This window comes from Drosophila melanogaster, chromosome 3L (genome assembly GCF_000001215.4).
Source record: "Drosophila melanogaster chromosome 3L".
Taxonomy (NCBI): Eukaryota; Metazoa; Arthropoda; class Insecta; order Diptera; family Drosophilidae; genus Drosophila; species Drosophila melanogaster.
Window position 1 is genome coordinate 482,299 of NT_037436.4, and position 22,373 is coordinate 504,671.

Consider the following 22,373-nt stretch of genomic DNA (forward strand, 5'->3'; position numbering starts at 1 on the left):
AGTAAATATTATCACAAGGCGCCAGGAAAAGTTGAAGTCTTTGTCTCGCAAAATGTTTATTAAAATTTCAATTTCGTCCGAAAATTGCTGGTGATTTGAATGCAGCGATACCAATGACTCCAAGTTGCTCTATAATTTTAACAACGTATCTGCAGCTTAGCGCAGATACAAATGCATCTGCGACTGGCCACTGGGGCGAAAATCCACTTAGGTAACACCAAATACGTCTCTAAATATACCGTTTATATGGTAGCTTTTACGAGCAATTAAAAGCCAAGTCCTGAAACTAAAAATCGCCAGCCTCTTGAAAGGGGAAGCCAAACAAGAGCCCCCAGCCAACTTGTTGCCTTCCCTGTCCGCAGTTGGCATTTGATATCGATGATGTCTTTGTTTCATTTACGAGCCCAGAGAAATTATGCAAAATTCAGCTCGCAGCAGGGGACGAAGCCCCAGCTCCGGACTCGAAGCCCCAAAATCCCCGAGCCCCCAGCGAAGCCAAGAAAAGCCAGCCAAGGAGATCGCAGGCCGCAGATTTTTGCGGTTTGAAAAGGCGTGGAAATATGTGGGGGCTCCCGCGAGAAGGATTGCAGAAAAACAAGAAAAGAAACTTGCGACACAAAGATATCTTCATACGTGGATCAAACATCTGTATATGTGAGATGAATTCATAAGGACGCTGCGAGTCAGTATTATTGAAAATATAGTTCAAAATAAATGGAAGTGATATTAGCAAGGTATTTTCTTAAACTCGAAAATTACGAAACTGTCTCCTTTATGAAACAGCTTTAATGCGATAACTGCCTGCTGATTTCCATTCATAAATCACTTTCTTTGGCAATTTTGATCGGAAATTGCCCAAATCATGCTACACTCAAAATATTTCATAAAAATATTAATATGCATTTACTTATGAAACGCACTGTCTATGCGGCAAAATGTCTACCTACACAGATGCCTATAATCAAGGGAGTATAAAGTATCAATTACAGTTCAGGCTTACTGCAAAAAAAAAAACCAACGCAGCGCAGACATATAAAATGAACCTTCGAGCCACGTATATTTATATAAAACTTACAACCCTTGCTTCCCGGACTTGTGCGATTTGTTATCTCTCAACAACTCCACATCGGCTGAATTGCGGTGCACATTTTTTGTGTTTTTCACCAAAAAACGAAAGTGTTTTCGATGCCAATTGGTGGCAAGTGCAACCTCGTATGCGTGATAAACCAATTAAGTGCAGTCCAAGCTCCGAAAAAGTGAAATTTTCGGTATCTTTCGCTAAAGACAAGGCAGAGGTCAACTGCTTATGGCATACAGCATCATCCGACGTGCGGGAGATCATAAAAGTGTTGGAGACTGTTTGGACCGATCGGGCTAATGGATTGGGTTTTGTTTCGGGTTCAGTTTGTTTTGACAGTCGCTATAGAGACGTCAGTCAAATGTTTGGGATTCTCGAACGTAAATATTTACATATAGAAAGGATGTCTGTGAAAGAGCTTTCTAATGGCTATTTTGAATGTTTTTAATCTGTCAAATGCTTACTCTTATGGAAAACCAAACTGCTTAAGCTTCAGTTCCATTTCTCATGTAGCACACTTTGTAGAGCAATTTAACTTTTGTCTGTTGTCCAATCTCTTGGGTTCTTTATACTCTATTACTCTATTTGCACATCTCAATCAATCAAGCACGAATGGCGACAGCCAGGCAGACAGACAAAGCCAGATAAACATTAATTAAGTCAATAAGTGCAAACAAGGCGAGGCGTAACTGATTAGATAAAATTGTACAGCATTTGAAATGGTTATCAAAAGAATAAATAATGAAGCCAAGAGTGGAGAGGAGGAGTTACGAGTAAATAAAATCTGCAAGAAACTACAAGATGCTCCATAAAGTAACTTCAAAAACAATTATGTTACTCGACAAAACACTTTTCTAAAATCACTAATTTTGTACAGCTTCTGTGAAATCCAATCTTTCAATCTGCGGCTCAATCATCGCGCATTCCATTTGATGGTCACCCTTCTAGAACCGAACTCCATGCGGCGTAATTCACAATTAATTGAATTATAGACCATACTCAACTCGACTCAACTCCAATTCCGAGAACCGAGCGATTATTCTATAAAACGAAGGCTAAGCTCCGTTCAAGTCCCTCACTTCATTTTCGGAGTGGTTCGAGCTTTGCGTGTTTTGTCAGACGCAATATAACGGAAATGTTTGTCTATCCCCTCGCCGATTTCCTCAACTTGCCCCCAGAAATCGCCTCGGATTCACCAGCAAATGATGTAAGCCCGACTGAAGAACGGGCCCGGCCCCAGAAGAAGGGGCTTGGCCCCGTCTCGCCTCCGTAATGGAGTGGAAGTCACTTTATTATTACAACATTTTCCATTTCGCCTCGCTAAAATAATAATTCGCGCTTCATTTTTTACAACACACCAACCAACGAACGACACAACGAAGCGTCGACCAATGGAGAAGCCATTGACCCCGAGGTTCGTTTAGAATGGAATGGGTTGGGATAGGATGGGATGGGATGGGATGGCCAGGCTAAAGCCTCAGTCCCCATTCTCATTGCCAAAGCCCTCCCCAAACTCCTCTTTTATCCGGCTCTGAGCTGAACGGCAACCAGGCTTACAATTGAGGCAAAAAGAGTGGGGCTTATCTTACAATCTGTAGATTTTACCTTCAAATAAAGAAAACATTCATGCTAAATCTTGAAAAGTTAAATCTTGATAACTTGATCTACGACCCTGAGCTCCAAAATTGTATGCTTATGCCCGATCTATGATTAAATCATACCGATTAAGCCAATTATTTGTACCAATTTTACTGTCAACCTTTGGTTAGTTTATTTACCCTTGAATTCGAAGAAAACCACACCAGATGGGTTTCTTTTCACAAATTTCTCGCAAATCCAAGCAAGACGCCCCTATTATACTGCCTCCTGCTGTGGCAATAAATCCAGAGCACACAACGTCACAAGAAGAACTGACCGGCACTTTTGCCTTGGCCTGGACTCCATTCCAAGGGCGGGGGAGGAGAGGTTCTCCAGGGAGGTGGAGTGCAGCCGAGTTGGAACGGAGACGAACGCCAAAGCAGGAGCCAGCTGCATTCAGCACGTTTCAGCTGTTTCTCTGGAATTGTCGTCGCTTCGCCTGCGAACGAATGCGATTTGGACGCACAGCAAAAAATACATCGATGATGATGCTGAAGAATTCGCGAGGACGTAATATAGTAACTCCTACACACAAAACCTATGTATAATTATATTTTACTTATTAATTATTAACATTAACATAAATAGAAGTAGTTTTTTTTTGCCAACGGTACATTGAATGACTAAACTTGCACAGTATTATAGATAAAAGTTGTTTTCGGTGCAACCAACTGAGCATGACAACCCACCAGCAACCCCCCAGCGGAATCCCCTTCCCACCAACAACTTCACACTTGCAACATTGCAACATGTTAGAGTTCTCGGCATATTTCGTTTGGCAATCGAAACGCGGTGTTGCAAGACAAAACTAGTTTTCCTCCTTAGAAGTTACTAATTAGAGCCAAGAAAAACCCGCAAGACCAGGTGAAAATCGATTACAGATATCGAGTGGCCAAGTGCCCAAGGCATCGTTTGGCGCACGAGTCGATTAATCGATAGTTAATGATGCAACATTGGTGCCTGATCATAGCCTAAAGTAGATGTCAAGCGAAGATCATTAAGGATTTACCAACAGAAGAAATCGTTTTAGGGCTAAGGTAAATCGAATAGCATGCGATTAATCACTCAGCAGAAGATTAATGGGCATTAAGCTGAAGAACTTTGTTGGCAAAGCTAAACAAACAGAGACTATGAGATCGACTAAAACGTGACATTATTAATAGTGTACAAAGAAATAGTTATCTACGAAAACCTAAATGACCTTTATATAGGTATTACTAAAAAGTTCGATTAAACTGTTGAATCCGTCCTTTGAGGTATAATGACCCACAAATTCTCTATCCAAGTTAACCTTTTTCTAACCTTTCACGTCCTATCAATGGAACCTGCGTGGGTAGTTTGTGTAAGCCACTGGAAAGCAACAACGATCAGCAAAATCCACAAATGTTTTTCCAAATATATATAGATCCAAAAAGATCATTACCAAAATAATGAGACCATACCAAATTGCTGAACGCAAAAACCTAGATACCAAAATGAAATTACGTGCGGGCAGCGGTCGAATAAAAAGCGAAGGGGGCGAGGTGGAAACCGATCTGTGGGGGCGTCAATTTGAATTGAAAGCACGAGCTCGATCTGGGAGAGATTGAACCGAGAGACTTACCCTTCCACTGCCGAATGCATTTCTTTCCACCAGACATATGATTATTAATTTGATTTGTAGCTTTTTGTGCAATTTCCTTCACTTTCCTACGAAGCAGAAAATGCCCCAAAAGAGTTTTCTTTTCGGCTCTGTGCCAGATTTCACTTTTCTTTTGTTTTTGTGATTGTTTTTTTTTAGGAGGTGGATCGGTAATTTAATCCGGAATTTGTAAGCAATTTGCCCGAATGAGTTTCAATGTCAAAGTGTGGCTTGGCCGAACTCCTCCTCCTGCGCATTGGAAGATGGGGAAAAGTTTGCGGCCATAACTCACACTGGGGAGGAGCACACAGAAATAGTGAGAAAACCTTTTGTTATGGTAATGAGCAATGAGCAAACACTGCAATGGCCAAATAAGTCGGCTTGGGAAACTCGGCTCTGAAAAGAGCCCATAAACCAAAACTTATTAAGGCACAACAAGCTTCGAAAGCTGTAACTTGTCAGCCTTGCACAAATTTCATAAATCTCCCGGCTAGAGAACCCAGGAGTCCTCGTCTTTCTTCTGGCGACTGGTTTGCCTTGGTTTGGTCATAAAACTCGCAGATTCCTTGTTCCATTCTCCTCCGCTCTTTCGTTTGCCACTCGGACGCATCATTTCAAGGGAAAAAAGCATTTCAACTTCTTTTCTTCTACTTTTCTCCCTTTTGAAGAAAAACTGGAAATGTTTTTCATTTCTGCAAATGACGGAAAAGTTCTTGCATCTGGACACGTGTTGGGCACATGGTTCGAGGTTCAGAGGATGAGAATGAGGATGAGGCAAATAAAAACTGTCATTACTATTTCGGTGGCAGGGGCAATGCAATTAAGCCAGCGGTGAAGGGTGCAGAGTGGGATAATGGATAATACCTAGACGTACACGCATGATGATAATTGAAACTGTACACCCATGGGTCTTATCTCTTTACTAGAGGAAACTCAACTGAAAAACTGGCGGCTTGCGGGGGAAATCATTAAAATGAAGTATGACGTTGCGCAAGGAAATATTATACCTGCTCAAGGTGTGCACTTGATTTCTTTATTACAGAAAGTTGTTTGAAGATTTCTAAAGACAACCACAAAACAACCCAAGAAATTGATAGTTGATCTCTCAAAGCATGTGTTCCAATGCCTACATTGACAAATTTATATTCTGCTGATTGTTAACGTCATAGTTAAAGGCTATTGCAAAAAGATTAGATTAATGGTAAGGACAAGAAATGAATTATAACTTTCTAATATGGTTGCTCGATAATTTAAAGTAAGCATGATGGTAATGAAAAGATTAAAGACAATCTTTAATCTACAGTTCTCAAAATAAGATTCCTTTTCTTAATGTGGGTGGCTAAAGCATCTCTATGGCACCCTTTTGACACGAGGCCACGACGATTAAGCCCTTTGAACTACACACCTGCAACTTAAATCAAATCCAGCAGCTGGTGATCATTATTACTCCAGGTCCCGAGTCCAAAAACCTTCTCAAGTGAGTCATAAAATTACTGAAACTCGAAAAAGATGCAGATATACAGAAGCCAGCATCTGCATCCCCCAGAACGTCCTTAAAACGGGTTTTTTTTTTTCGACCAAAAAGCTAAAACACGTTTTTGCCCAACTTAACGAAATCAATTCAGTGGACTGAGAACCGAGTGCTGAAAACAGAAAACAGACGCGAGGCACGAGTGTTTGTCTTTGGTCTGGAGAAGAGCCAGCCAAAAGTTCAATAAGAACAGAGGCCGATAAACAGCAGCTGATAAAGACAAAAAGGTAGAGCACGAAAATTAGTAGTGGCCAGAAAACCGAACACATGAGTGAAGAATTTCTGGGCTTGGAGATGGGGAAAGGGCAACAACTTGTGGCACGATGACAAGTTCTGAAATATAATTTTTCGGGTGAGAGATGGAAACCGTTAGCAATCACATAGGGTGGAGTGCCGAAGTGGTAATAAAATAATCGATGGATAGTTGGTGATAGATCCTAGCTGCGAAAGCAACCACCAAACACCTCCTGGCCATGGATCTCCCCCTCTTTTGCAGGTTGAGGGACCATCAAATTAAATTGCCTCGGTTTGTTGTACCAATAATAACAATGGAACGCAGCCAACCCTCGTCGGAAACCAAAACACGCAATAGTCATCAGGAAGGAAGAGTCCCGTCCCGGACAATCGTCATTCGAGCAGCTGCAAAATATTTCCAACTACAGCAGACTTTTGCTGGGGCGAAGCTTCAGTTTGACTAGCATAAACCATTTATTTTTTTGGGGTGATTTTGCCTGCAATGCAACAGGATGTTGCGAATTTTACAAATTCAACCTCAACAGCAACCACAGATGTTTAAGGTTCCTCTGTCATTGGGGAAGTTGTCCTTCAAAATAAAACATCCTTTGGTATCCATTTCGGGGTTGAACCGTGGTCAATTGTTGGGTGTTAAGGGTTAAGCTGGAAATTGCTGTAACTTCCTTTAAAAAACTTAAGGGGCGGCTAAATAACCGAAGCGATTATCGAATTACCGCGGATTCAATTGCCAACATATGGTGTTAAAAAGGAATGAAATCAAAGCTTTAATTAAACTATTGTGTTGCTAACATATTTGATTTATAGGGCCAACTGTTTGAATTTTACATGAAATGGAAAATTACTTAACAGATTTTCTGTAGTTAATATCCTTCGGTAACTGTAAAGATCTTGCTAGTATGCAAATATTATTTACGAAAAAAAAACATTATGATGGAATCGACTGATTGCTCCATTTTGCTTTATTTACTCCGATCAACAGGCTCACTACTTTAGCATATTTCTCACATAATTAAGCACTTCCCCCGAAATCAACTCAAGAAACCTACTTCATGAATACATACAATAGTATAAATTGGCCTCTTCTGGTTCTTTCATATATTTTTCCCCTACTTTTTCCTGTATTCAGCAAAAGTGTTGTCCAAATTGCCGGCTAGCTTGAGACCCCGTACATAAGACTACTATATATCGTTGCGCGTCCGCTTTTTGTCACTTTTATAATTAAAATTGCTCACACATGCTTTTCTATACAGATACATTTATGTAGAAGAGCAAAAACGGCGGGGCAAAAAGTAAGAAATAAAACAACTCACGACTCGAGCCAGTCGAGTCATTAGCAGTGGAGGCAAACTAACTCAGCAGAACTGAGAGCAAAATATTTCTTTAAATTTATTACAGTGGTGGAAGACAGAACTGGCGTAATAAAAAGCTGCCAAATGCTCAGGAAACGCGCAGAAGAATTCAAATGGAATACAAAACAATAAGGAAAGAGCGATCTGGGATTTCGAGGAGGAAGTAAAGTATGAAGACATACCCGAGTGTTTTTGGGAATGGGTTAAATCCAAATCGAAAAGTATCCACGAGATGCACGACGAAGATGCAGGCAGAGGCCACAGATGCCGATAAAGAGGAAGTGCCTCGGAGGCCGTAAATCAGAGATCCAAACCACAAGAGATGATGCTTTGATTCAGTAATGTGTTGGTATAATATTATTATCGTCCATATGTCGGCGAATCCTCTTTCCTTTCCTCTTTTCGGTATGTTTTTCGTACACTTTTGCGGCTGCTCGGGCATTCGGCCCTTCGGCAGGCAAAGTAGGTAGTTTTTAACTCTGGGTTCCGAAACAGAGTGTTTTGCGCACTCACAGATACACGGACACTCAGATAACGATACCCTCACACAGATACTCCGGAGTTGGGGTAGAAAACAAATACAAATACAAACACAGACGCAACGGAACGAGAATTCTGTACAAAAATGCAGGCGGCACTTGGCTTGTGATATATCCCATATATATATACATATGTTTGTATGTGCACATAAAACACGCTGACTGACTGTTTGTTCTCACTGTTCGAGTGAGTTTCTTTGTGGAGTTTCTGGCGCAAGCAAGGTCTTGAACAACATTTTAAGTATTCAGCAAAGTTTTTATAAATGCCGGCAGTTTTGCTTTCGAAACATTATGTATTTTCACTCATTATATATCTCACTTTTAGCACTTGGTCGGTTTGAAGTCCATGTTTCGATGATCATAGATCATCGGATACAAAACTGAATTGTAACTACGCGTTGCGCGCGTTTTTTGTTTGTTAGTGGTTTGTTTTTGCCTATTTGCAATTTACAACTCCCGGAACCGTTCCGATCCGAAAGTACTGTTCATTTGCGTGGACCGCTCGCGAGTTACTGAGTCGCTCGCTCACAGCGCAGATACATTTTGCTGCCGACGACTTCGCCGCAGATAAATTCGCCGCCCCGACGCGTCGGGCAAGTTTGCGGCGACTTTGGTGGCAACATGTTGCCGCAACATTTTGAAATCCATCCCAGGATTATTGAAGCTAATGTTGCCAGCTAATTATTGCCCATGTGAAATACATCATTTTAAATTATTTACCAAATATATATATTTATTTCAATTTCACACTAGCTTAAAATGAAATTTAAAAACTAGAGACGAGTTCTCAATGATTTATCAGCGAGCTGTGCTTACAACGCTATGTGGCAGAAATCCGCCAAAAATCAAGGAAATAGTTGGATAAGTGCCAGCAGCTACATATTAAGCATGTGTGTGTGTGTTTCAACGTGGCTTTGTTTGTTCATATGTGGGTGCTAACTCAGTGGTTGGCACGGCAAGAATTTCGCAAATTAACAAAGACGGAAAAACACAGCAACAGGAAAATCCATAGGAAAACTGCAATATCGAACGCCACTTTCCCAGGACAGAGCAAAGGTCATTGACATTGCCTTTATAGCGAGGTGTTAAATGCAATTAGAATGTTGGTAAGAATGTTTTTAGCATGGGTATAAATAAAGGCGCAACGGCTGATGAGCTCAACATCAAAACGTAACTAGCATATTACAAGTTTTCATTTGCTGTTTATTTATTTGGAAATACTTTTTTCAGACAGAAGAATTTAACAGATTATACCTGGTTTATCCACCCTACCCAAAAGAGACCCAAAATGAATTAGTGTCATTTCGAACACTAAAATCCCATATAATATTGCCCGTTTTTTGCATAATCCGCACCACACCTTCAACTCTTCCCTCAAACTTATTAATGATCTTCAACTATCAACTCGTCTATGATCGCAACAAATTAATCAAGTCCACGCATAAAAGTGCTTATGCAAGTTACCCTCCGATATATATATATTTGCATGTCTTTATATATTTTTTTCGAAAACTGATTAATCTACCTTAGCTGGGCGGCAATTTTTTAAGAGAAGGGCCAACGATATTTCGGTCTAGCCGCGGGCGGTGACAGCATGAAATGCGAAAATGTAAAATACAGAAACTTGGCCGAGGGAAAATACACGAAAAGTAAAACATAATTTGATTTGACAAATGATGGATGCCAACAAAAGGGGAGAAAAAACAGCAGCAAAATCAAGAAGACGCCAGCGAAGAATCTCCCCGAGCGAAGCTCATACTGCCCAAACTGTAATCAAATATATGTAAATTTCATAACAAGACCAATTATTTATAATGCCCTGTAAAACATTGCACAAAAACATTTCCTGGTCGTCTCTGAAACTTTAGACCTTAAGCACATTAATTTCCTCTCGCGCTGGACGTAAAGAAATAAAATGCGTAAAATTCGATTCAAGCCAAAAAAAAAAAACGAAAGACTAAACCAGAGGGTTTTACCTCAATGATCGCTGCACAGAAAGGGAAATCTCAATAAAACATTAAGGTATATTCGGCCATTTGTCAAAGTTGTGTCAGATGCGAGGCAAATTAACTTAAGATCGGTCAATTACATGCAAATGCGATGTTGGCAAGCTTAAGACAACTATCGGGGTCAGAAGAATTTATTTTGCGTCATTATGGATGTTGAAGGAATATTGGGAAAAATATTTCCAGATCAACGTATCTATACATGTGCGTCTGTAGACTTTTAGAGAGAACCCAAAATTCGTTTCGCAATACAGACAAAATGTTTAGTACCGATCTCCTATGTAAACTTATTAGCTTAAACGACCTGGCTTTTAAATTTATGGCATTTTCTTTTCGCAGTTCAAGTCTCTCATTTCCGCCATTTCCCTCTCCTCTCTCTCTCTCTCTCGGTCTCTCTCTTTCCCTCTCTTTTAATGGCTTCAACTTCCCTCACTTTCGATAGTTTTTATCACCGTCGCTCCCCCACAACTATCGTACTTGGTGTCCACTAAAACGGCTGGTTGTTAAGAAACTTGAAGGGCTTTGCATAATAATATTGACATCATCATCAAAGCGGTTTATGTGGACCTTTGGCCAAACTCCGGACAGACCTCCGCCCGAAGCTCTGTCACAGAGTCCCCAGATGTTTGCCTGATTTATGGTCGTGCTACTTACGTTGCAATATAAAATACATATATGTGGAGCTGCGCTTCACGAGCGATCAGCTGTGGGTAAAAGGCGGTTTGGACAATTTGCTTACCTGAAACGAGAAGAGCGGGGGAAAATATGTTGAAAAAGATTTGTTTGATAGGGGAGTTGGCCATTCCGGATGCTAGAAAAGTATCTTCGGGATCGCAAATTCGCGATAATCTATCTGGGTCACTAAAGCGTTTGAGAGATTACGTTTTAAACGTAATTAATAAGTGAGTGCGGATCTTACGGCAGACGGTGATATTCTCAAACTATGGCATTTCCCATTAAATCTGCATATCTGCATCTTGCTCGCTGCGCGTTTGATCCACTTTTCAGGCTTTTTGGTCTGACCAAAAGCCGAATGTCGCCACTTTCGTGGCCTTTGGTGCGCACAATTTATGCATTGTTGGCCAGGCCAAGAGCCACTGAGCCGTGAACAGCACACCAGCAGGAATCGAAACAGAAACAGAAGTAGAAGCCAGAAGCTTTCACAAATCGCAAACAGACGACGACGATGAAAACAGTTAAAAAGTTGCGAGTTCATTGTTGCATGCACCGGACCCAATGGAGAGGCCAGGCCACTGCAGTAGCAGCGGCGAATGCAACACAAGGAGCAGCTAGCAGCTAGCAGCGAGCAGCAGCCACCGTTTACCCACTCAACTGCCTAGAAAGGGGGATTCTCCTCCGGATTCCCCTGCTCATCCGACATTGGTTGTTCTACTGAACCGCCGCATGAACTTTGCGTTCGTTATGAGCTGGAGCGGCGGTCGCAACTTCGAAGTGCAGCAGCGAATGCGAATAGAGATGTGTGCGTGACACGATGATCATTCCAAATATAAATATTCAAAGACCAGGACTCACATTTAATGTCTTTAAATGTACACAACAAAACCCGGCTTGAATATTATTTTTTAAGATACATATAGAGATCGATTGATCTCTTGAAAGCCGAATCTCATACCCAAACCAATTGAGCTGCCTTTTTAAATACATAACACAGTCTCTCAGCTTCATCAGTTTAGCGGAGTTCGTCGTTTGTCTTGCCGAAGCGCGGAGATACAGTTAGAATAATGGTGATTGATAAATATTGTCTATGCACGACTTTCAGCATTTAATTGAAGTTTGAAGCGCAAGGTCCCGTGCTGCAGCCTGAGATCCCCTTGCCACCGTTGCACCCATTTACCCATTTTCCCCGTTGCAACCCCATTGAGGTGGAAGTCTAATTGATGGCAGCATTTACAGTTTTGTCTGCTTTTGTCTCCCTGCCATGAATTCGCTTTGGGTTCAACCGCAATACAGTTGCTTTCTCCACCCACACAGCAATTGAAAGTTATAGACTAGCAGCGAAGAAATGCCTCCCACTTGCAGGAGAGCGGCAGGAAACCCCTAGCATCTGCCACCAATTTTGATGTCTAATTGTCGAGATTTTTATGCTCGATTTTTATGAACCCCAGGAAAGCTGTTTTTTGTTCGCAGTTTAACGTAATTACAATCTCTTTGCAAATAGGCGACTAATGTTTCTCGAGCCACTCACTCGATTCTCGGTTCACTTTCTTCTGGCCGCAGCCTCCTTGCAAACGGACAATATAACTTAAATTTTCACTCATGATAACCAGAAAAGTGAATTGCCTCGGCATGCCGACTTGGCAGTTGGAAAATGAAAACATAGGCGAGACCACAAGGATATTGAAAATGCATTATAAGGCGAAGAGAATCATACTCTTGAATTAAAGATAGTCAAGATAGTAGTAGTATAGTATTGCTCATTGGTTTTGGAAATTAACATAAGGAGTTGCCAACTTGCAAACGAGATAAGTTTAGATATGTGATTCGTTTCGTTCGTTCGTTTTTATCATTATCATAAAAGAATTACTTGAATTTTCACAACATCTATTTTATTGGTCACATACCCACGAAAAGTGCCTGCATTAAAGTATTCCCACAGATTTACGGTCTCACTTTCCCCCTTCAAAAGATTGCAGGCAACTTCTGCCAAGTGTTCAGCTTCTTTTTAGAGCATCGCAATGGATCTTGGGGCAGCTGAGACTTTTCCGGTATTCCACTCGACAGCAACTTTCATGTTCTTGGCAGATGCGCGGCAAATGATAACATAAAATGCGTTTTCCATTTCGAGGCATAATTTCGTGGCGCGGGCAAAACCATTTTCCGCATTTTCTCGGCCAATTTTCGTTGCCTCTGCGTGCTGTTCACAACTTGGCGGTGAAAGAAGCACTATGAAAGAATCAAAAGCAGTCAACTCCTGTTCAGCAGCAAACAAACAGCAAAGAGGCGGGAAAAACAATATTGTATTTTGCGGAAGGGGAAAGGTACGAGGTCCCCCCCGGGCTCCAGAAGTCTGCTGGAGCAATAAAAATAATAATCGAACTGCAGCCGCATTGCGTTGGCCGCAAAGTTATTGCCCATTGGCTCTGATCGATTGGGCCAACAAGGTGGGCAAGAGGGGCGATTCGAGCCAAGAGAAATGAGAGAAAACAGAAACTGCCGTTGGTTAGCGATGGTAATTTGATAATTGGCCAAGCTGTCTGCTCGAGAGTTGCATAACAACATAGGGTTAAGAGTGGACCAGTTCAAATTACTGAAGCACAGTGTAAGTCTAAAGTTTAATCACTAATCAAAGATCCATTCTTACACTGAAGTTTGGTTAAGATTGAAGCTATAGCTTGACCGGAATTAAGCCATCTTCAAGGAAACTTCTTCTTACGAACCGCAGCGATCCCTAAACCTATTTCGAGTTGACCCCAATTTCCAGACCTCTAATGGTTATTACGGTTAACCAGAGATTACCCAACCGACTAACCGACTAACATTTGCCACTTCATTGCCCTGCCACTTTCCGCCGAACACCGAACGCCAAACCATAATCGGAGTTGGCCAAATCATTGCTCCCCATTTACCTTCGATGGGTAGAAGGCTCCTCCCCAACGATTATTACCCAATCCTAATCATATACATAAAACCGCTCAGTCTTGTGAACTCCCGAACCGGAATGTCTCACTAAGTCTACTAGAGTGGGATCTCTGGATCTGGGGTATATGAAAATCTCATTCGCACGCCAAATTGATTTCAATCAGCGAACAATAAAGCAATTTCCTTAGAATTTCACACTTCAATTCACCGACTGAGTGACTGACTGACTGGCTTGACCCAGTGCTCCACAATCGGTTGGCAATCTGGCAAACAATATGAACAGATAGATATACGGCTGGCCAAATCCCCCCAAATCAGTCGCGAAGTTTGTACACTTCTTTGGCACCTTTGCAGCTGACAATGAGTTGGGGAAATTAAGGGGAGGAGGGGGTGAGCAGCAGCTGCGCCTGCGCACACTTCTAGCATTGGACGTTGGACGACGCCCACCGGTGGCCTGGGCGATGATTTATGAGGCGGCTCCTCCATTTGCGGCTAAAGCTCACCCAAAGAGAAGTGAAAACTCCGCTTCAAGGGTGTGAAAAGTGGCAAATGAGTTGCTTGTTGTTTGCGCCAGCACAGAATCTTGGATAATGCAAAACAAAATGCCTGCAAATTGTAGACACGACCGGATCTGGAAGATCTGGCACTGGAGAAGCCCCACTCCTTCCCCACCAGCACTCAAGATTAATCGCCAGGGCTTTGAAGTGACGCCAAGTTTGGTGTCAAAAACTGCGGCAAACAAAAAGAAACTCAGGCGAACGAGCGGCGAGTGTTAATGAAGCACAATCTCTCACTGGAAAATAGTTTTATCTACTTAATATATAGTCGATAGTATACTGCTTTTGTTTTGTTTCAAACCATAAGATATTGGAGCAGACTGCGCATTAACCTCTCGTTCTTATTTCCTAATCGACGCCCCAGGAAATAAATTTGATTTTAGTCACATATTTTTTGGCAGTGCACATATCCCAAAGTTTATCTGCACTCTGCGACTTAGAGCAGACCCAGTTGGCTTCCCATGTGGGCCCACCCACGCATCTCTCTTCAGCGGCACTTTGCATTAAGCCAAGTCGAGTGTTGAAGTCGACTCTTATTTTATTTGCAGCTGCGGCTGCGATCGGGATACAGCCGAATAACGGCAGATCCCCCCATTATGTTGAGCCACCCACTCAAGCCAGGTGGAGTGGAAAGGATGAAACTCCAGATCATAAAGGAACCGTGGAGGAGATCGTTGCGGAGAGCTGGCAACTTGAACTTGCCCCTGGCTGAGGATGGATGGGGATTGATTACAAGCGGATCACAGCGGATCAGGATAAATGAGGTAAACATCATTAGATTGAGGTGAAAACTGGTCTTCGATCTTTGTTTGCCATAATGACGAATTGCTATTCTTCGTGGTGGCGGAGAGGCACAGGAAGAAACGCTCGAAGATTAGAGTATCATTTGCATAAATCGATCCGATTGTCTTAGAGCCTCTTCGGATTTGCCTTAATGATGAGATAGTCATAGTGAAGATGGAAGGCAGAGAATAAAAGAAAAAGGCAAAGTCAAATTGCTAGTGACTTGAAATGGCCTCTTCTGGGAATATTTAAGACTTTCTCTATATTTGATTATAGAGCGTAATTAAAGATATTCGTTTACCTGTGATAAGTTTGTATTTATCTATACTGCCGATAAAAGAAATAAATTCATTGACTTTTAGATGATCAGAATTTTAACTGTCTTGTTTTAAATTGACAAAATACATACACACAGTTATTATAGTGTAATTTAAAATTGGCTTATTGTAGTTCACTATTTACAATTATAGCTTGACTCTTTCACTTGCATTTTCTCATCTAAGCAAAAGTGCACATCTCAAATATCCTTAGACCCTGGTAAGCCACTGACCCTCGCTGACGTTTAACGACTATTAACCCACGACAACCCTTAACACTTGGCACCTATCGCCCACCAAAATCCTCACTCTTCCGCCTTTCGAGACCACCGGCTTTGATTTCTCAGAAGCCCCACAACCACCGTTTTGCACATATTTCTACTTAGTGCAACAACTTTAAACGGCAACTTACCAAAGTAAAGCAAAACTCAGATGAGGAAAACTGGGGGAGCAGAAAAAAGGAAAACTTTTACCACAAATCGGATTTCCTGCATCGATTTGTGGTCTTCGCACGCGCCTCGAACTGAAAACTAATGCATAAAGTAGATCATAGAGCAACGACTGCCTTTTAAAAGATCTCATCTCTTCGAAACGAGAGCGACCAGAATCCCAGCTCGATATATAAGAATCAAAGACAACGCACAACACGAATGCCAGAGATATTTCCCAAGGAAATAGAAGAGATTCTTGTGCTGGCCCCGCTTTTCCAAGAAGCCATCCAAAGCCAGAAGAAGGAAACGTGTGCGAGGCTGACAAGTTTTTCCCTTATTTGCTATTTGTCGGCCGCGCCACAAGCATATGGATGACATCGACGTTAAGTCCAGTTTGCCAGGCCGGAGTGCTCTTAAAGACTTTGTGGAGAAAGATTGGAAAATCAATCACATATCTGACTGAGAGATGGGGAGGAAAATTCGCTCAGGTTTTGGCTTTAAGTTTTACTCAATGGAAGTAAAATAAGTGATGAATGCTATTGAACTTTTCAAAAACTTTAATAGTTAAAACAGGATCATGATCTCATCGAACTCGTTCATAGTCCTTCAACATCCATTAAAGTGCGAACTATTAAAGTCAAAAGCTGCCTGTAACTTATTCTATTTATGAGCCCATCTTAACTAGAGAGCCCTGTTATATTCAATGGTTACTGGGTGTGGAGAACAAGTTTCGCCCGAAGTCAACGCCTGATTCCAGCATTCCACCTCCTGACAACGTGCCAAAATAGCCCTGAAGGTTTCTATGGAAGGGCCCAACTCCAAACTAATTGCCTGGGCACGCCTTTAACTTCTTCACAAAATGGGGAAGGGGATCTCATCAAGCGCCAATGCATATTCATAGTCATAACGAGATTTGAGGTCTGCCATGTTCACACAATCTTCCTCTTCTCCGCCGACTTGAGACATAACTCATAACTGCACAATTACCTGATTATTTTAATTAGCCTAAAAATAAAATTAAAATAAAAAAGTTGAGCAAGTGCAGGAAAAAATTGAGGTGACAACACATAGGAAATGTCTAAATATACGAACAAACGCTGGCGATAGCATAAATCACCGGCGAGGGGAAACAGGGAAACTGTAACTGCAAACAAGTTAATGAATGTATCTGTGGGATACATCTGCATGGAGAGAAAGACTCGACAAATAGAGTTGGCCGAAAAGCAAAAGGCGGCTATAAAAAGCGTTAACAAGACAACAACAGCAATTGGCGAACAATAAAATACACTTAGCAGCCGAAGAAGAAGCGAATAACCACTAAATTGCTGTTAACAATTCTTGGAGTGCCCAGCCAAGCCAGTCAGCAAAGGCAAATACATTTTTCTGTCTGCCAAAAGTGGGTCAGCAAGAAAAGCCTCCCCCTTTCCATTTTATAGAAGTCTTCAATGCCAGCCGCAAGCGTTTTCATCAGCCAACTCTGCAAACGCAAACTCTTTCTCTCGCGTGTTAGTTAGATTTTAACTACCGTTTAAGAAGTATCGTACGGCTACTCTCAACTCTTCGCAACTGAACTCCACTCCGCTCCGCTCCTCTTGGCGTCCATTAATCACCTTCAGTCGGTGCAAAGAGTCAATTCACCAGCGAACAGCCTGCCAAATGTGTTCCACGCAACTGCTCAATCTCCGTATCTTTTGGGTGCCTGGAACGAGGCGCACATTTGGCTTTTATCACTCGATCCGCACCAAATAAACTACAAAGCCCCTAACGCGAAAACAGAGAAAAACGTATTTGTGTTCCAGATTTTGGCGCATTTACGGCTTGCGTAAAAATTTCCGATCGGACCAGACCGAAGAAAATTCTGTTGCAGCTCTTAATGGGTTGTTGGATACAAAAACTCGGCGGGACATGAGAAAATAATCCGCACACACTGCAAATACTGCGAATAAATCACAGAAGTTGTAAACTCATTTGAAGTGCATTTGATTTGAGACAAGTAAGTCAAATATGATTCCTTTTACAAGCATAAACATTTTATTTATTCCCGTGCGATATCGATTGAGCTCTTTCCAAAATTTAACCGTGGTAGATGTGGTGTCCATAGGTGGGAACAGCGTAGGACTTCAGCACAGGGACATGCTGAACCACTGGGACATTCTTCACCACCGGAACGTGCTGCACCACTGGAACAGATTTCACCACGGGCACCACTTGGGCTACAGGAACCACACCGTAGGAGGGCTCAATGTAACCAGGAGCAGCAAAAGCCATTGCTACCAGGGCGAAGATCACAGCGATCTAAGGAGATATTTTGTAATATGAAAAATCACAAGGATTTACTTTATAATTTCGTGAACTTACAATGCGGAACATTTTGGTATTTTCTTAGTAATTTACAAACTTGACTTGGAGATATTGTCACTTGGATGCTTGTAGGACGACTGGTGATGCTGACCAATGGATCAGTTACTTTATATAGCCAAAAATCACTTCAATAACAACTTCTAAATGGGCAAACGTGTTTGGCCATAATTCTTCTGTTTAATTGAGAGAATGGATTTATCAGTTGACCCAAAGGTGCCTCATATAGGTCTTTTTTTGTGGACATGACCTTGGTTCTTGGTGATCATCACAAACGCGTGAAGACGATCGATATAATGACAATGGTCTTGGAAGTAAACAATAATAAGCACACGGATCTAAAAACAGCAAACAATTGAGAAGTCATTGAATGGGGATTATGTCCAAAGGTTAAGCAATAACGACCGATAACGGGAAGTTCGCCGCTGGAGATGGTTTCATACCAAATAGAATGCGCATTATTCGAAGATACCAAATTTAAGATAATTAAACTGGTTTGGCGCGTGGCGTTCGAACAGAAGTCATTTGTGGGCTATTTTCGGCTGAGGTGCTAACTACTATATATAATGATTCCACGGATGGTCAATCAACAACAGTCGTCCGGCTAACACAAACGTTCGATAACCACAAGTTAAAGTTTTTAACTCACAACAAAATACCAAAATGTTCCGCATTGTAAGTTCACGAAATTATAAAGTAAATCCTTAGGATTTTTCATATTACAAAATATCTCCTTAGATCGCTGTAATCTTCGCCCTGGTAGCAATGGCTTTTGCTGCTCCTGGTTACATTGAGCCCTCCTACGGAGTGGTTCCTGTGGCCCAGGTGGTGCCCGTGGTGAAATCTGTTCCGGTGGTGAAGCATGTTCCAGTGGTGCAGCATGTTCCGGTGGTGAAAAATGTCCCAGTGGTTCAGCATGTCCCTGTGCTGAAGTCCTACGCTGTTCCCACCTATGGACACCACATCTACCATGGTTAAATTATTGTAGCACAACCCCATTAGAAATTGACCCGACATAAATAAATTGCCAACCAAATCGAACTTATCTTTATTTTCTGGTATAGAGCGAGGATAAACTTTTGGGTCATGCCATCGGGACTGGCTTAATTTTTATACTTACAATTAAATGATGCATGTTTTTTCCTACATCAAGGAAATAATTCTCGTAAAAATTACGTACCCAACACCCTTTCGTGGTCAGCACTTTCCATTTTACACATTTTATAGCAACTAAAGTTGTCCGCAGACCCCAGTGGTTTCCATGGCTGACTGATTATTTTATGGGACATTTTGTAAAATTTAATTTCACCTCGCTCATTTTGTTATTTGCGAATAGTCACACATAAAGTCGTTAACAAGGCGGCAAGCTTCCAGGGGAAATTTCTTCATTAATCAGCGGAATAAAGTGACGCCTCTAAACTGCAGCTGCATCTTCTCCACCTCCCCCCCTCCCACCACCCCTTACCCGACAGACGTTGCCATTAAAACCCAATCCCAGCTCGTCTTTAATTTGAGCCAATTAAAGTGGCGACAAAGCAAAGCCTTACAGCCCGCTTCAAACACTCTGAGCCAGCCGCCTTTCCCTTTGGCTTTTTCCCCGGTTGCGGTTCGATCTCGTGTCGATGATGAACCTGAATGGATCGTACATTAATTTTTCATTGTTTTTTATTTGGGGCTTTATTCGGGTTATTAAATCGCTGGCTAGAAAAACTCTCAAGCGATTTGGTAAAACAAAAAAAAAAAATAACATCGAAATAAGCAGACAAAAATATAAAAATAAATTGTGTTCGAAAGTCAATTTTGTGAACAGGCTTTTTGGGCCTTTTTTGTGGCAGGTTTTGTTTTTTCTATTGCCAAAAGATTTATTGTTAGCGTTTTCTTCTTAATTTTCCCCACATTTCATTTCGGTTTCGATTTTCAGTTTCAGCTTTGTTTTTCAGCCTGCTGCTACCATTCAGGTTCCACTTCCTTTTCAGTTTAAAGTAAATTTCTCGGCCAGAGTTGGGCAATTTTATTACTCTATTAGGGGGAAAAAATAGTAATTTGCTGCTCGATTATGACGAAATCATTTGATCCGCTTCACATGTGACGTCGTCTTTTTGTTGGGCCTGTCTCTCCTTTTGTGTGGTTTCTTTTTTGTCTGTGGTAATGACTTCATCGTCGCCCAGCTACCCAATCCTATCCTATCCGCAGCTCATTTGATAAATTATCCAACAGTTTGTAATAATATTTTTCGTAGCCGCTCAGGGGGAGTTGCCTTCGATGCTTTTGTTTTCATTTTGTTAATTATCCGCTATAATTGTTAATTTAAATTATGAAGGAAAGTGAAACTCAATTGAACTTGAGAGACCCCCCCCCCCCCCCCTTCAGTCCATCTCTATCTCGTGTGTTATTCTCTTGTGGATTTGGGCGTGTTTCCGATCGATGAAGCAGAGAAATGTTTTTCGATCGTATTGGATTTGGAGTTAGATTCGCCCCAGTCAGCCGTTTTAGCCGTATTAACAAATTGTTTGTTTCAATGTTTCGATAATAGTGTAATCAAGTTACAAATAGCGTAGCTCTTTTTAGTGCAATTTCAAACACTCGTAGCTGCTTTTAGTACCTCGCGACCTTTAATCAACACCTCAACTGCTAAATGACTGCACGTGACTGCACATTACAATTCAGTTAGGCTCAAGTTCAACTGAACTACGCCAAATAAAATGGAAAGTTTATTTAAAGGTTCATTTAACGCGAAAGTTGAACTATAACCGAACCGAACTGGGCAGCAGTCGTAACTGAATTTTAAGTGGTCTTGCACTTAAACTACTTGAACTACTCTCCGACTGGGCTAATTCGGTGGTAAATGTTTTATTGCCGCCCAGCAACTGCAGCTGGCCACTTGGGCCGCATCCGAGTCGAAATTGGAGTCCAGACTGAAGCTGGAGCTGGAGCTGCAGCTAACTTATTGGGCGAAAGGTTACAGTCAGCAATTGTTATGCAAATCTGGCGGAGGGAGATTGCCGCGAACACAATGGACACCCATTCGATAGAATCGGACAAGCGGCCAGCCAGTCCAGGCCAGGCCAGCGGACCAAATCGCAATTCGAAAATCCCCATTCCGAATCCTATCGAGGCGAAACATTCAAACATGAAATTATGACTGCCATAAAGTGGAGCACTTCCTCGACTCCCGCACACAAATCGGAATTGTCAATGCGATTATATGGTCGCAGCGCTTAGCTAATCGCGCGGCCAGACTCCAAATTGCACCACCTTCACTTTTCCTGCGGCTTTTCCAGGGAAGCCACGGCAACCAGGGAAAACAAACTCATTCCCCCCGCTTTATCATGCTGCCTGCTGCTTGTCTTGACCATTTTCGGAGGCCCAAGTTTTGCGGAAAACAAAGACATCCTGTCGTTTCAGGCGACAGGGAACATGAGTGCTTACACCTCGGTTGACCAGAACAGCGAATGCCTAAAACACTTTGCTTGCCCATTAGTTAGTCCATCAGTTCATGTGCTTGTTAAAGAGTTGATCGTCGATTACCATAGGATTGCAACCACTTAGTGGAGAAGGTACAATGTGGTTGTCAGGAATCTTGTATTGAAGTGTTGAAAAATTCAAGTAATTAACTTTGGAGAAACTGAAGTTTCTTGTCAGTTTCTTGTCCTTTCCAAACTTTTTTCCACATAATACAAATAAATTTCAAGCATCGGAAAAATATATAAGGAGATTGCAGCCAGCACCTTGGGGAACCAGCAAAGATCTCAGCTCGTTATGGCCATTGACATTGTCCGGCATCTGACAAATTTTTGGATTTTGCTTCACGGCGATCATCTCTCAATCTCAATTTTGGACCCAATCTCGATCGCCATCTTCCCCGGCTGCCAATCCATTTGGTCTGTGGCCAGTAGCTGTGGGGCTTGATTGCGTCGATCGGTTTGTGTGGAATTGGAATTGGAAGTGGAACTCTAGTTAACAGTTGAGACCTGGACACCGAATGCGTGTCTCCGCCCCCGGGAACTGCAGAAGCAACAACTGCAGCCGCAAACAATTGACAGAGACAAACGCCTAACAACTTATTGGAAATATGTTTAACCATTTTGGGCAATTGACATTTGCTGCCTAGTTCGAAAAGCTCCATCTGCGCGACTCTCTTTTTCCCATCGACAGCGTGACAAAACAATTGTCGTAAATCAGGAGCAGGCAGCCGGAGTTTAAGCCAGCTAAGCTTTTGTCTTGAGCATTTTTCGGCTAACTGCCCACAATGCAATCTTAAGTTTTACAGAGTTTCGTCTGGCCTGCTGTCTTTATTTACTTTCATTTGG

At 41.9% G+C, this 22,373-nt stretch overlaps 3 protein-coding genes across 8 annotated transcripts in view; 1 reads left to right on the top strand and 2 right to left on the bottom strand.

The window, feature by feature from the left end:
* The window catches only part of klar (klarsicht), a 106,532-nt gene that overhangs the window by 48,216 nt on the left and 35,943 nt on the right, over window positions 1-22,373 (bottom strand). For 2 of the 6 annotated variants that reach the window (NM_001274283.2, NM_001299959.1), the window contains exon 1: window positions 7,655-8,525. The exons of the other annotated variants lie outside the window; for them this stretch is intronic. The gene's annotated coding sequence lies outside the window, so the exon portion shown is untranslated. Of the gene's footprint in view, window positions 1-7,654; window positions 8,526-22,373 lie in introns of those variants that run through there. 6 annotated transcript variants of the gene reach the window in all.
* CG34267 (uncharacterized protein) lies at window positions 17,716-18,153 on the bottom strand. The gene is made up of 2 exons (NM_001103994.2): window positions 18,064-18,153; window positions 17,716-18,000 (listed from the first exon to the last, which is right to left on the bottom strand). Exons 1-2 carry the CDS (start codon window positions 18,073-18,075, stop codon window positions 17,779-17,781), a joined length of 234 nt encoding a protein of 77 aa, NP_001097464.1. The 5' UTR covers window positions 18,076-18,153; the 3' UTR covers window positions 17,716-17,778.
* On the top strand, window positions 18,667-19,102 carry CG34268 (uncharacterized protein). The gene is made up of 2 exons (NM_001103995.2): window positions 18,667-18,738; window positions 18,802-19,102. The coding sequence occupies exons 1-2, from the start codon at window positions 18,727-18,729 to the stop codon at window positions 19,039-19,041; spliced, it is 252 nt and encodes an 83-aa protein (NP_001097465.1). The 5' UTR covers window positions 18,667-18,726; the 3' UTR covers window positions 19,042-19,102.